At 39.5% G+C, this 14,116-nt stretch overlaps 1 protein-coding gene across 1 annotated transcript in view; it reads left to right on the forward strand.

Annotated features, from left to right (window-relative positions):
• The window catches only part of LOC110506270 (protein kinase C-binding protein NELL1), a 407,912-nt gene that overhangs the window by 195,209 nt on the left and 198,587 nt on the right, over nucleotides 1-14,116 (forward strand). The window contains exons 9-11 of the mRNA XM_021585706.2: nucleotides 495-597; nucleotides 7,028-7,101; nucleotides 12,967-13,066. Of these exons, the coding sequence (XP_021441381.2) occupies nucleotides 495-597; nucleotides 7,028-7,101; nucleotides 12,967-13,066 (277 nt within the window). The remainder of the gene's footprint in view (nucleotides 1-494; nucleotides 598-7,027; nucleotides 7,102-12,966; nucleotides 13,067-14,116) is intronic.

Genomic DNA, 14,116 nt, shown 5'->3' on the forward strand with positions numbered 1-14,116 from the left:
GAAGTATGGTGTGATTACTCATTATTGTTCTTATTATTATTTGTTATAATTGCTGTTAATATGAGTATCACTATCATTATTATTGCTTAATTACAAACAGTCTAGTATATTCCTGTCTTTGACCATCATTGAGAGAGAGAGAGAGAGAGAGAGAGAGAGAGAGAGAGAGAGAGAGAGAGAGAGAGAGAGAGAGAGAGAGAGAGAGAGAGAGAGAGAGAGAGAGAGAGAGAGAGAGAGAGAGAGAGAGAGAGAGAATGACTTCCTGCTATGAGCCTATTACAGAGTCCGGTTTTATGATAGAGTTTGATTATGTGATTTGCATAAATAACAGATGAGGACTGATACATAAGGACATGAGTTTTGAATGCAGTATGTTTTTGTCTGTCTGTTTTACACTCATCTTGTTGGCAGTGCCAAAGACACGGGCACACACTGGGATGTTAGAGCTCTGTAATGCTATCTGTTTGTTTTAGGGTAATATTTTGTCTCTTCAGAATGGAGTGGTGGAGTGTCGCAGGATATTCTGTCCCCCTGCCAACTGCTCAGAGGACTCTCTTCCCGTGCATGTGGTGGGCACCTGCTGCAAGAAATGCAGACGTGAGTACTGTCATCATGCCTCGACCACAGAGTGAGGAGACAATGTGCTAGAGCACGGCACTCACATGGGTCAAGAGCTAGGCTGTGTATAGTTTGAGAATAGGGACAGTGTGTCCAGTGGAGTTTTTATTGTTTTAAAGTGTGGCACATAGAAAAAACGTTTAGATTTGTTCCTAAAGGGGTATAAATGCCTGTCACAAGGGTAGTACCCTGTACGGTACTTTCTTTGGACCTTTAATTATAGGTACAGAAAGCATTCAGAAAGCATTTACAGTATACGTCTTGACTTATTTCACATTTTGTTGTGTTACAGCCTGAATTTTAAATTGTTAAAATGTAGATTTTGTTTCACTGATCTACACACAGTACCCCATAATGTCAAAGTGGAATTTTTAAAAATAATAAAACATTTAAAGCTGAAATGTCTTTAGTCAATAAGAATTCAACCCTTTGTTATGGCAAGCCTAAGTATGTTCAGGGGTAAAAATGTGCTAAACAAATCACATAATAAGTTGGATGGACTCATGTGGTGTTCAATAATAGTAGTTAACATGACTTGTTTAATGGCTACCCCATCTCTGTTCCCCACACATACAATTATCTGTAAGGTCCCTCAATCAATACCCATTTTTACTGGGCTCTACTCATATAGAACACACACACACCTACACATATTTGGGACTAAAAATGAGCTCCACCTTGAACTTCAACCTGTCCATGAATGAACTGAGAGACAAAGCAAGAAGGGCTTTCTATGCCATTAAATATATATTCAATTAGACATACCAATTAGCATCTGGCTCAAAATATTCAAATCAATAATATAACAAATTGCACGATATGGCAGCGAAATGTGGGTCCGCTTACAAAATAAGAATTTGAACAATTGTACAAACACCCAATTGAAACGCTGCATACAGAATTTTGTAAGAGCATCCTCAGAGTACGGAGAAAAACTCCAATCAATGCATGCAGAGCAGAATTAGGTCAATTCCCTTTTCTTCTCAATATCCAAAAAAGAGCCAACAAATGCTATAATCATTAAAAAACAAGTGACCCCCTACATACAAAGCCCTCGACTGCAAGAGGTGACCATAGAGAAGAGTCCCCTCAGTTGCTGGTCCAATCAAACAAAGCCTCAAGAAAGCACTCAGAAAATCTGACCCAACCAAATGATTACAAATAAAAACAAAAAATGCATCACCTATTGGAGAAACCAGTAAACCAGTAAAGTAAACTTCAATGCTATTTGGCTCTAAACAAACAGTACACGGTGGCAGACTATCTAACCACTGTAACGGATAGAAAACTGAGGAAAACACTATGTACAGACACAATGAGCACAGCCTGGCCATAGGGACCAGTTGTCTGGTTTCATAATAAGTTCATTGACTCATTTGGTGTTCAATAACAGTGGTTAACATTATTTTTTTTAATGGATAAGCTATCTCTGTACCCCACACATACAAGGACCCTCAATCGAGTATTGCGTTTCAAGCACATTCAACCACAAAGACCAGGGAGATGTTTTAATGCCTCAAAAACAAGGGCACAGATTGGTAGATATGCAAAAATAGGCAGAACACTTAATATCCCTTTGAGCATGGTAAAGTTATTAATTACACTTTGGATATTGTATCAATACACCCAGTTACTACACAGATACAGGCGTTCTTCCTAACTCAGTTGCTGGAGAGGAAGGAAACAGCTCAGAGTTTCCATGAGGCCAGTGGTGTTTTTAAAACCGTTACAGAGTTGTGAAATTAGAAAACTGAGGATGGATCAACAACATTAGTTACTCCACAATTACTAACCTAAATGACAGGGTGAAAATAATGAAGCTTGTACAGAATTAAAATATTCCAAAACATAAATCCTGTTTTCAACCATGCACTTAAAGATGCAGTATGCAGAAATCACTCTGCCATTTCCTGGTTGCTAAAATTCTAATAGTCTGCCTAATTTCAATATATATGACTGAACAAGGAAGTATAGTGGAGAGCATCATTGTACCATCCAAACCGTTGTGAAATATATTTTCAATAACCACAAACATTGTATTTTCAGCTGTTTGAAGCTGGTGTACAAAACCGAAAGTAAAAGACACAACAAAAAAAACTTTAAAATGGAAACATAGAAATAGCGCAAAAATTCTTACACTTCCTTTCAATAAGCTTTACAGTGGCTTGTGAGAAGTATTCACCCCTCTTGACATATTTCGTATTTTGTTGCCCTAAAACCTGTAATTAAAATACATTTTTGGAGGGTTTGTATTATTTGATTTACACAACATACCTACCACTTTGAAGATGCAAAATATTTTTTTATTGTAAAACAAACAAGAAATAAGACAGAAAAGCACAAAACTTGAGCGTACATAACTATTCATCCCTCAAAGTCAACACTTTGTAGAGCCACCCTTTGCAGCAATTACAGCTGCAAGTCTCTTGGGGTATGTCTCTATAAGCTTGGCACATCTAGCCACTGGGATTGCTACCCATTCTTCAAGGCAAAACTGTTCCAACACCATCAAGTTGGATGGGTGGAGCTGGTGTACAGCAATTTTTAAGTCATACCACAGATTCTCAATTGGATTGAGGTCTGAGCTTTGACTAGGCCATTCCAAGACATTTAAACGTTTCCCCTTAAACCACTCGAGTATTGCTTTAGCAGTATGCTTAGGGTCATTGCCCTGATTGGAAGGTGAACCTCCATCCTAGTCGCAAATCTCTAGAAAACATGAAACAGGTTTCCCGCAAGAATCTCCCTGTATTTAGCACCATCCATCAATTCCGACCAGTTTCTCATTCTCTGCCGATTAAAAACATCCCCACAGCATGATGCCTCCACCACCATGCTTCACTGTGGGGATGGTGTTGTCATGACGTTGGCCTCTTTGGGTATAGCAAGCCCCATCCCCCTCTCCCTGCCTCCCCCTTTCCTCCTTCAACTAGGTTGCTGTGGTCAGAGAGATGTCATAAATTCCTGAGGATCTCCTCATGGACACACAGTGTAGAGAGAGTACATTTTCATAGAGAACAAAGCAATTCCTTCCACCTCACAGAACTTGAGGTACGAACAAATTTCATGTTCCGAAGAAAGTATAAAAGATTGGTGATGAATCCAGCTACGAACTGGTCCATTTGTTACAACTTGGGGAAGCTCATGGGAGACGTTGTGGCCACATTACCATAATGCTGTTTATAAAATAGCCTCAGATATTAGGTTTACATCTAATTGTTGAATAAGATGAATGAGTGAGCATGAGACTGTTTGTATAATTGTGTAATATGATTTTGGACTGTTTAATGAGGAAAAATAAAATTCCCTTTTGATTTGAACTAAATCAGAGGACCGTCCCTGAGCCCAGTCAGGGTTAGGCCTCCTGGGACAGCCCTTTTTCGACCCTTCCGAATAAAACCCCCACTCTGGTTTTTGATCAGCAGACCGAGCTTACCTCAATTACGAGATGGCTAAAGGTTGCAGACCATGTTTTTCTCCATTAGAGGAGACAAGGGTTGTAGACCATTGCTGAATCTTTTAACCATACCACGTGGTTAAACTCTTAGACTATCGATACTGACAGAATAAGAACAAGTCTTTGATATTAATTACTAGTCTGCAGCTAGGAATTCAGTATCATTGAACACGAAGATCGACAACCGCCGAAACATCCACTCTATAACAAATGAATGAATGTCACTCTGAACTATCCCATATAACCAGGACGGAGAGAGAGAGGGAGAGAGACGGACAATTCTTCAAAATAAACAAACTTTTCACCAGCGATCAAGATAACACAGTGAGCGTAAATATATATATTGATTGCAATTGTTCCCGAATGAGTGAGCATTCATGTGCAAAGGAATAGCATTTCAATTGGTATGATTATCACTCTGTCGTGACTTCTAAGTTGACCCCCACTCCCCTTTTGTCTAACAAGCTGAAATGCCGGTTTAGCCCACTAGGGCACATTCTCCTATCATTTCATGTAACCATATTTGTTTGTTTATGCATTTCTGTGAATTACTTAGTTAGCAATAAATAAATGATATAAGACAATTAATGTATGGATGACTCATAGTGAAGACTGGGTTTGTGCAGATAATCAACAATTTACGATGTTTGGAATGAGACTAATGTGAGGTAAAGTAAATAATTAATTAATTCGAAGACTAATTGATCAGATACAATATCTGAAAAGGTTTTTTAGGAAATGATTACAAAGTTATCTAAATATTTTTCCTTGGTGCCCCGTCTTCCTAGTAATTACGGTTGCATGACGTATATCACATATCAGTCTAATCGCGTAACACTAATTACAGAGAATCTTTGATAAAAACTATGTCTTCAGTTTACTGATAGTAAAGACACGTCAGTGTACTCGGGGTGATGTGAGGTGTTGGGTTTGCTTCCACATAGTGTTTTCCTTGATGGAAAAAAGCTACATTTTAGTCTCATCTGACCAGAGTACCTTCTTCCATATGTTTGGGGAGTCTCCCACATGCCTTTTGGCGTACACCAAACGTGTTTGCTTATTTTTTCTTTAAGCAAATGGCTTTTTTTCTGTCCACTCTTCCGTAAAGCCCAGCTCTGTAGAGTGTACGGCTTAAAGTGGTCCTATGGACAGATACTCCAATCTCCGCTGTGGAGCTTTGCATCTCCTTCAGGGTTATCTTTGGTCTCTTTGTTACCTATCAGATTAATGCCCTCCTTGCCTGGTCCGTTTTGGTGGGCGGTCTGAGTTTTGGTGGGCGGCCATCTCTTGGCAGGTTTGTTGTGGTGCCATATTCTTTCCATTTTTTAATAATGGGTTTAATGGTTCTCCGTGGGATGTTCAGATATTTTTTTTATAACCCAACCCTGATCAGTTCTTCTCCACAACTTTGTCCCTGACCTGTTTGGAGAGCTTCTTGGTCTTCATAGTGCCGCTTGCTTGGTGGTGCCCCTTGCTTAGTGGTGTTGCAGACTCTGGGGCCTTTCAGAACAGGTGTGTATATATACTGAGATCATGTGACAGATGATGTGACTCTTAGATTGCACACAGGTGGACTTTATTTAACTAATTATGTTACATCAGAAGGTAATTGGTTGCACCAGATCTTATTTTGGGGCTTCCTAGCAAAAGGGGTGAATACATATACATGCACCACTTTTCCGTTTTTTCCCCTATTTTTTTTAAACAATTAATTTTTTTACATTTCACTTCACCAATTTGGACTATTTCGTGAATGTTCATTACATGAAATCCAAATAAAAACCCATTTATATTACAGGTTGTTATGCAACAAAATAGGAAAGACGCCAAAGGGGTGAATACTTTTGCAAGGCACTGTAAAGTAATACTACAAAAATTGTGGCAAAGGACTCTTTGTCCTGAATAAAAAGCGTTATGTTTGGGGCAAATCCAACACAACACATCACTGAGTACCGCTCTTCACATTTTCAATCATGGTTGTGGCTTCATCGTGTTATGGGTATGCTTGTCATCGGCAAGAACTAGGGAGTTTTTTGAATGGAATACAACTATAAGCACAAGCGAAATCGTAGAGGCAAACCTGGTTCAGTCTGTTTTCCAACAGACACTGGGAGACAAATTCACCTTTCAGCAGGACAAGGCCAAATCTACACTGGAGTTGCTTACCAAGATGACACTGAATATTCACAAGTGGCCTACAGTTTTGAATTAAATCGTTTTGAAAAACTATGGCATGACTTTAAAATGGCTGTCTAGCAATGATCAACGATTAAGATGACAGAGCTTGAAGAATTTCAAAATGGACAAATATTGTACAATCCAGGTGTGCAAAGCTCTTAGGGCCAGATCCCGACTTCAGAATGTATGACTTTCCTACACTACGCACACCTTTCCTATGCACTTCTCAGTATTTGGTGTACAGACTTAATTCATGTGCTTAATGCGCTCTTCAGGTGTGAACCTTGCACACTCTGAATAAATTTCATTCAACTGCTGAAAACCTTCCCACTTGCTAGCCAAAATGTCTCATGGCTTTGTCATTCAATAGCATTTTAAGTACATTTTCCTCTTAAGCCATCCCTTTAAATATGGTGCACCTTTTGATTATAATTTTGTCAACGGACTCAATAGAATACTTTGAGAGAATGGGTTGAGAATATATTGATCAACGAAATGTCACATAGGCCTTCCTAATTAGTATATCAGATAGGGTTACACAATTCAAGTAACTTTCACAAAATTCCCAGGTTTAACAGAAATCCTGGTTGGAATATGGCTGAACTCAGGAGAGAATAAAGCAGGAAATCTGGGAATCCTCCAACCAGAATGTATAGAAAATCTGGGAATTTTAGAAAAGTAACCGGCATGTTGCAACCCTAATACCAGAATTGCTTTACTGTATATATACTCACATATCACCAATGATAATGTCCTTTTCCTTTCTCCCCACAGCAAAATGCACCTACATGGCCCAAACTTTGTCAGAGGGCCAGCGTCTGCTAATGAAAAGTTGCACAGAATGCAAGGTAACAACGGATCCATCCTTCCCTGACTAACAGCATTTGGGTTGTAACAATACCATTATTGTGATACTCAGAACTATTGTGAAGTATTGTGATACTCAGAAGTACTGTGAAGTATCATGATATTCATGGCAAGTAAACAAAACCTGAAGCAGACTTAATTTCTTGAGGAAAACGGTCCTAATGTTGGAAACAAAGAAACAAACAGCATTACGTGTCACCAAGTGTCAAATTTGTGTATACGATATTTGACATAAAGCAGGTTTTCAAAGAGTTGAGTTTGCTTCATGTTTTCCTTCTTGCCATTTAAAATCGAGTATCATATCATTGTGATACTGGTATCGTAACAAGCAAGTTGTACAACTCGGTTCTGTAGATTGATCTCTGTGTTATTTAATTATCCAACTGGCTTTATTAGTTCTCTGAGTCCAGACACAATATATTGTCATGACTGTACTGTGAGGATCACAATGGGTCAGATTAGCTTGGCAATGATTGACAATAACCAGACCTTCTCTCACCCACAGTAGAAGGGACAAGGGAACTTGATGGTTTGACAGTTTACACCCTGTTGTAAATCACAGGAGAAGGAGGGCTCTTTCTCCGCCTTTAGTATCAACCAAAGGAATTTCAGTCTTTCCCCGCTGAAACTCTAACACGGTCAAACGTGGATAGTGGAACAATATTTATTACAGAAGAATATGGGGGATGGTCAGTGGGGAGCTATAGAAAACAAATGTAATATTGCTTTTAATTGTGTGATGTCATTAACTGTATGGACGAAATACTGTTCCTCGGAAAGTATATCCCATTTATCTGTCAAGTTCCCATCCAATACATTGTGCATATAATATGAAAAATCATTCATGTATTTCAGTTAAGATATGCATGTGATTTTAGGAGGTATAAGATAATATATCTCTTGTAAACCTGTACATAAGTAAGTAGCCATGCCCCGAATGAGGTTGGAGTGACTGTCAGATGGACGGCGCCGTCCCCTTTGGCCAGAGTGCATAAAAAGCCTTGGTAACGAAAATAGAATTTGACCAGGAAACATGAGGTGGTAGCTACAGGTGGTAGCTCCACACCTCAACACGAGGTGAAGAAATAAACACATTTTATTTTAGACCAGAGAGACGGCGAGCTGCAGCTCATGTCCATAGTGGTCCGAATCACCATAGTATTTTACTCTCATCACCAATGGGAATCGTTGACATGGCTGGCTATCTTCCAGAGTGAACAACCGTAGAAGACGCCACACTTCTTAAGGAGTGCTCGCTCCATCCGAACAAAGGCAATCACACGTAAATACATTCATGATTTCTTATTTCAAACGGGCGCCAGTTCGTGTGCAAACTATATGATTAATGCTACTGTGAGAATAGTTCTGAAATGTCTCGACGTTAAGTGTACCTTTTTCTCTCTCTCTCTACCCCCTTCTCCATCTATGTGGTAACAAGCCGTCATATTTTGTCAGTCCGCTCGGGACCTTTGCAAAGGGTGTAAGTTTATTCTGTGTTATGATTAAGTAAATAATAATATTAATTTAAATAAATAAATATAGCAATTTGTGTAGAACTGAATCATGAGCAAGGTTGGGGTTTATGCAGATGGTTACGACTGTTCAGAATTATGATATGAATAATAAAATTACTGTTTATCGATGAAATAGATATATACCTAATAGAGTTTCATTTGGGAGATGGTAAATCTTTAAACAACCTCTTCCATGGCGCCACAAATTCCTAATGAGTTAGTTGTTACATGATTCATTTAATTGGGTAACAATTAGTTAGTGGATTAAATAAATAAGTCAGATTAATGAATGTAAAGTCACAACACTGTTCAATCTTTCTTTTTTTCTTTCTCTTCCATGGGTGAGATATGAGGGTATTTGAGAGTAATGTATGAACATACAAACAAAGGGCTGTTTGAAGTGTTTGAGGGGTAAATCTAAGGAGTAGGGCTGTGTCCCAATACGATCCCTCGACAGGACCCTATGAGGCGTGGTCAAAAGTAATATATTATTGGGAATAGATTGCAATTTGGGTCGCAGATTACATTTAAGGAGCAGGCAGCAGACTATAATTAATGTAATTATTCCACTGAGGGAATAAATGCTGCCATTTATCTTAAAAGGCATTTTTCAAAGATAAAATGTGTGTTTTACTTTAGTCTTTGGTTACAATGAGACTAGCCAGCCGGAGAGGAAAAAGGTTTTAAGGCCCCCTTTAGACTGTAAAGTGGTAATCTGTTCTGTGCAGCTAGCTTTCCTTCAGACAGTGATTACAGTCTCCATCATCTGTTACCATGGTTGTTAAAGTGGAGAACTAGCCAGTTCAATAATATACAGTACCTGTCAAAATTTTGGACACACTACTCATTCAAGGGTTTTTCTTTTATTTTTTTTTACTATTTTCTACATGGTAGACTAATCAAAACATCAACACTATGAAAAACACATATGGAATCATGTAGTAACCACAAAAAGTGTTAAACATATCAAAATATATATTTATGTTTTCAAATCTTCAAAGTAGCCACCCTTTGCCTTGATGACCGATTTGCACACTCTTGGCATTCTCTCAACCAGATTCATGAGGAATGCTTTTCCAAAAGCCTTGAAGGAGTTCCCAACTATGCTGAGCATCCCAAACCATCTCAATTGGTTTGAGGCCAGGTGAATGTGGAGGCCAGGTCGTCTGATGCAGCACTCCATTTCTCTCCTTCTTGGAAAAATAGTCCTTACAAAGGCTGGAGGTGTGTTTTGGGTCATTTTCCTGTTGAAAAACAAATGATAGTCCCACTAAGTGCAAACCAGATGGGATGGCGTATCGCTGCAGAATGCTGTGGTAGCCATGCTGGTTAAGCCTTGAATTCTAAATAAATCACTGACAGTGTCAACAGCAAAGCACCCCCACACCATCAAACCTCCTCCTCTATGCTTCACATTGGAAACCACATTTGCGGAGATAATCCGTTCACCAAAAATCTCAAATTTGTACTCTTCAGACAGATTTCCAATGGTCAAATTTCCGTTGCTTGAGTTTCTTGGCCCATGCAAGTCTCTTATTATTATTGGTGTCCTTTAGTAGTGATTTCTTTGAAGCAATTCACCCATGAAGGCCTTATTCACGCAGTCTCCTATGAACAGTTGATGTTGAGATGTGTCTGTTACTTGAACTCTGTGGAGCATTTATTTGGGCTGCAATTTCTGAGGCTGGTAACTCTAATGAACTTATCCTCTGCAGCAGAGGTAATTCTGGGTCTTCCTGTCCTGTGACGGTCCTCATGAGAGCCAGTTTCATCATAGTGCTTGATGGTTTTTGCATCTGCACTTTAATAAACTTTCAAAGTCCTAACATTTTCAGAATTTACTGATCGTCATGTCTAAATTAATGATAGACTGTCCTTTCTCTTAGCTTATTTGAGCTGTTCTTGACATAATTTGGAATTGGTCTTTTACCAAATAGGGCTATCTTCTGTGTGCCATCCCTACCTTGTCACAACACAACTGATTGGCTCAAACACATTCCACATATGAACTTTTAACAAGAAACACCATGTTAATTGAATTGCATTCAAGTTGACTACCTCATGAAGCTGGATGAGAGAATGCTTTGATTGTGCAAAGCTGTCATCAAGGCAAAGGGTGGCTACTGAAGAATATAAAATATAAATAATATTTTGATTTGTTTAACTCTTTTTTGCTTACTACATGATTCCGTATGTGTTATTTCATAGTTTTGATGTCTTCACTATTATTCTACAATGTTGAAAATAGTCAAAATTAAGAAACCCTGGAAAGAGTAGGTGTGTCCAAACTTTTGACTGGTACTGTAGGTGTATACACTTCCCTTGATCAAATTGCAGCAAACAGAGAGCTTAAAGGGGAAATTTGGACATTACATTTAGAAAGTTGCCCTTCTCACTCCTCTTTATTTGTAGCTATTAGTCGTGTAAGTTAGCTGGAGGTTGTAGTGGCTGTTTAACCTTATACTGCATTGGGCTAAATCAGGGTTCCACAGAGTGTTACTTGGTTGTCTTAAACAAATCTAGTTTGAAACAAAAGTATACACCTCACACATGGTTATGGGCTTTAAAAAAGGAGACATCTGTAACATGTCAAATATAGAGTTGAAATGTATTACAGTTTGTGTTTGCATCCCATTATTACACTTTATATACATCACAGAAGACTGAAATATAACAAAACCGTTTGACATAGAAACACTGGATTTTTGGCGGCTTTCAACTTTGTGGCATCAGTTTGGGGAAGGCCCTTTCCTGTTTCAGCATGACAATGCCCCCGTGAACAATGTGAGGTCCATACAGAAATGGTTTGTCTAGATCTGTGTGGAATAACTTGACTGGCCTGCACAGAGCTCTGACCTCAACCCTATTGAACAACTTTGGGATGAATTGGAACGCAGACTGCAAGCCAGGCCTAATCACCCAACATCATTGCCCACATCAAGTAACTCAGTCAAGCAGTAAAATCAGAACAGCATGGAGTTGTCACGCCTGCTCCCGCTCTCCCTCCCTGGCGTGCGAAGGCGCCTGGCTCCCCAGCATTACGCACTCCTGCCACCATCAGTACGCACACCTCCCTTTCCCCATCAAGCACATCAGCGATTACTGGACTCACCTTGACTCAATTACCTCTTCCCAATATCTGTCTGTTCCCCACTCTATTCCCTGCTGCAGCATTAGTTGTCGTTTTGTACCCATGTGCTGACGCTGTTCTTCACCTGGTCTTTGTGTCTGTTTCCTGATTAAATGTTGACTCCCCGCACCTGGTTCTCATCTCCTGCGTCATTCCTTACAGGAGTGTGAAGAGACACACACACACAGGCACACACATTGCATTCTCAAACATGCTAAGACACACACTCTACATACCCATACATTTTAATATTGTTTTTCTGCTGTATTATTGATTTTTGGTTGTAGATATGTTATGGTAGAGTAGTATGTCATAGTATGTTATGTTATGTATTGTTTTATTGTATGTAATTGTGATTGGACCACAGAAAGCGTTGCTGCTGCTGGGATCCGGAATAAATAAATATTATACACAGTGCACTACTTTTCACCAGGGGCCATGTGGTTATGGTCAAAAATATTGCACTATGTAGGGAATATGGTGTGGGAAATATGGTGTGGGATATTTGGGAAACAAACCCAGTTGGTGTAGCACCTGGAAGGGGGTGACTTCGAAGTAACTTTGAAATAGAGAGGTGTCTAAGAGGTCTGAGTCAATGCTTCACACCTTGAGAGGCACACAGGGACCATGGAGGAGCGGAAACTGAGACAGGTTGACGAATGTAACTGTGCGCATGGCTATTTATTTCAAAAGTCCATGGGAGGATGAGGAAGAGGGATTTATAGAGAGGAGAGCCTGAGTTTTCTCCCTTTCTTTGTGAATCTGTGTATATCCCTGTCTCTCTGCATTTACATTCATGTTGTGGGTACTGTGCCTATATTCTGTAGTAGTGCGTTTCTCTTTTTGCAAGTGTCGAGGAGCAGTGTAAAATATAATTATCCTTCTGCTACAAGGATGCAAGCGCACTAATTTATTCAAACAACCAACTAACATACAAGATAACGCTGTACATTTAATATTAAACAATTAGCATTGCACCCTAACCCTTCCTGGTCATATTCAAAAAGGGTCTGTGTTTATCCTTTGCTTTGTGCTTTGCTATATGCTACGAAAGTCAATAATTTGTTGACATCATGTAATTATTGGAATCAACCTATCACTAACATGCTAATTATAATCTAATGTTAATTGCCCCTGGGGGGTTAAATAAAGTTGTATTGATTTGAGTTGCTTGAATGTGTGTATTTGGGTTGTGTTTGCAGAATGGGCTGATGGTGAGAGTGACAGAGAACTGTCCGGAGCTCAACTGCACCCTCAAGGAACAGATCCTACCTGACAACAGGTGCTGCAATGTCTGCAAAGGTTGGTCCTTCACCTTTGAAGTCGCTTGCTACTGTTTCAGCCCTCATTCCGTCTCCCCTTGCAGTTTCTCATTGGCCGAGCTATCATCTTCTGCTACCCAACATTTAATTAGTCTGAATCATTCCTCATTGCCGTTTATCATTGGTCCCACCCTTACAACCCGTAAGGGAGCATGGAGAAGCTAACAGAGCCAATCCTGGCCTGCTGCTTGTTTGAGTGGAGTCAATGCCTGTGTCCCAAATGGCTCCATATTCCCTGTATAGTGCACTTATACTGTATAGTGCATAACTTTTCATCAGGGCCCATAAGGCTCTGGTCAAAAGTAGTGCCCTATGTAGTGAACAGGGTCTTTTAAATGGCTCTATTTGTCTCTTTACGTCCTGCACAAATATTTTATCCGTTGTTGGCTTGAGTTCAGAGCAAAATGTTCTGTCTGCTTTAGACCAGCTCTCGCCATGCCAATTTGCATAATTTCTACCATTTTGAAAGCGAAAGGATATATTAGCTAAATATCCATAGATAATTTTGTAAATAGATTGAATACACAGAAACAGTTAGAGGCAGGCGACTGTGAAATGATGTGAATAAGAGAGATATGTGGAAAAAATATGCGCACCTTGGAGATGAATATGGTCAATTTCAACTGAACAAATTCAGATTTGTTAAACCAAGACTTATCGTTTGGTCTATGTATTTTGGCCATTCAGATAAACATCAGTGCAGTGCAGAGGAGCGGAGTCTTTTCCTTTTCAGGACATCTTCCACTCATAACCTGCCATTATCTCCTTATGAGTTGAATGAGGCCTGTTATATTGGATATTACCTACTAGTCATTAAGTCAGCATTTTCTACCTTTTCCATTGCACTGAATGGAAAGGTTTAAATCCCTCAGAAAAGGGATTGGGGAATGTGTGTGTGCACGCTGTAGGCCTGCAAGTGCATTTCCTTTTCTGTCTCCCTCATGGCGTCAGCCAAACTTCCACCTCTCAAGTTCTGATTCTTTGTACATGTAAGACCTCTTCTGAGAAAGAGGGATAGGGAGGGAGAGAA

This window comes from Oncorhynchus mykiss, chromosome 26, assembly GCF_013265735.2.
Source record: "Oncorhynchus mykiss isolate Arlee chromosome 26, USDA_OmykA_1.1, whole genome shotgun sequence".
Taxonomy (NCBI): Eukaryota; Metazoa; Chordata; class Actinopteri; order Salmoniformes; family Salmonidae; genus Oncorhynchus; species Oncorhynchus mykiss.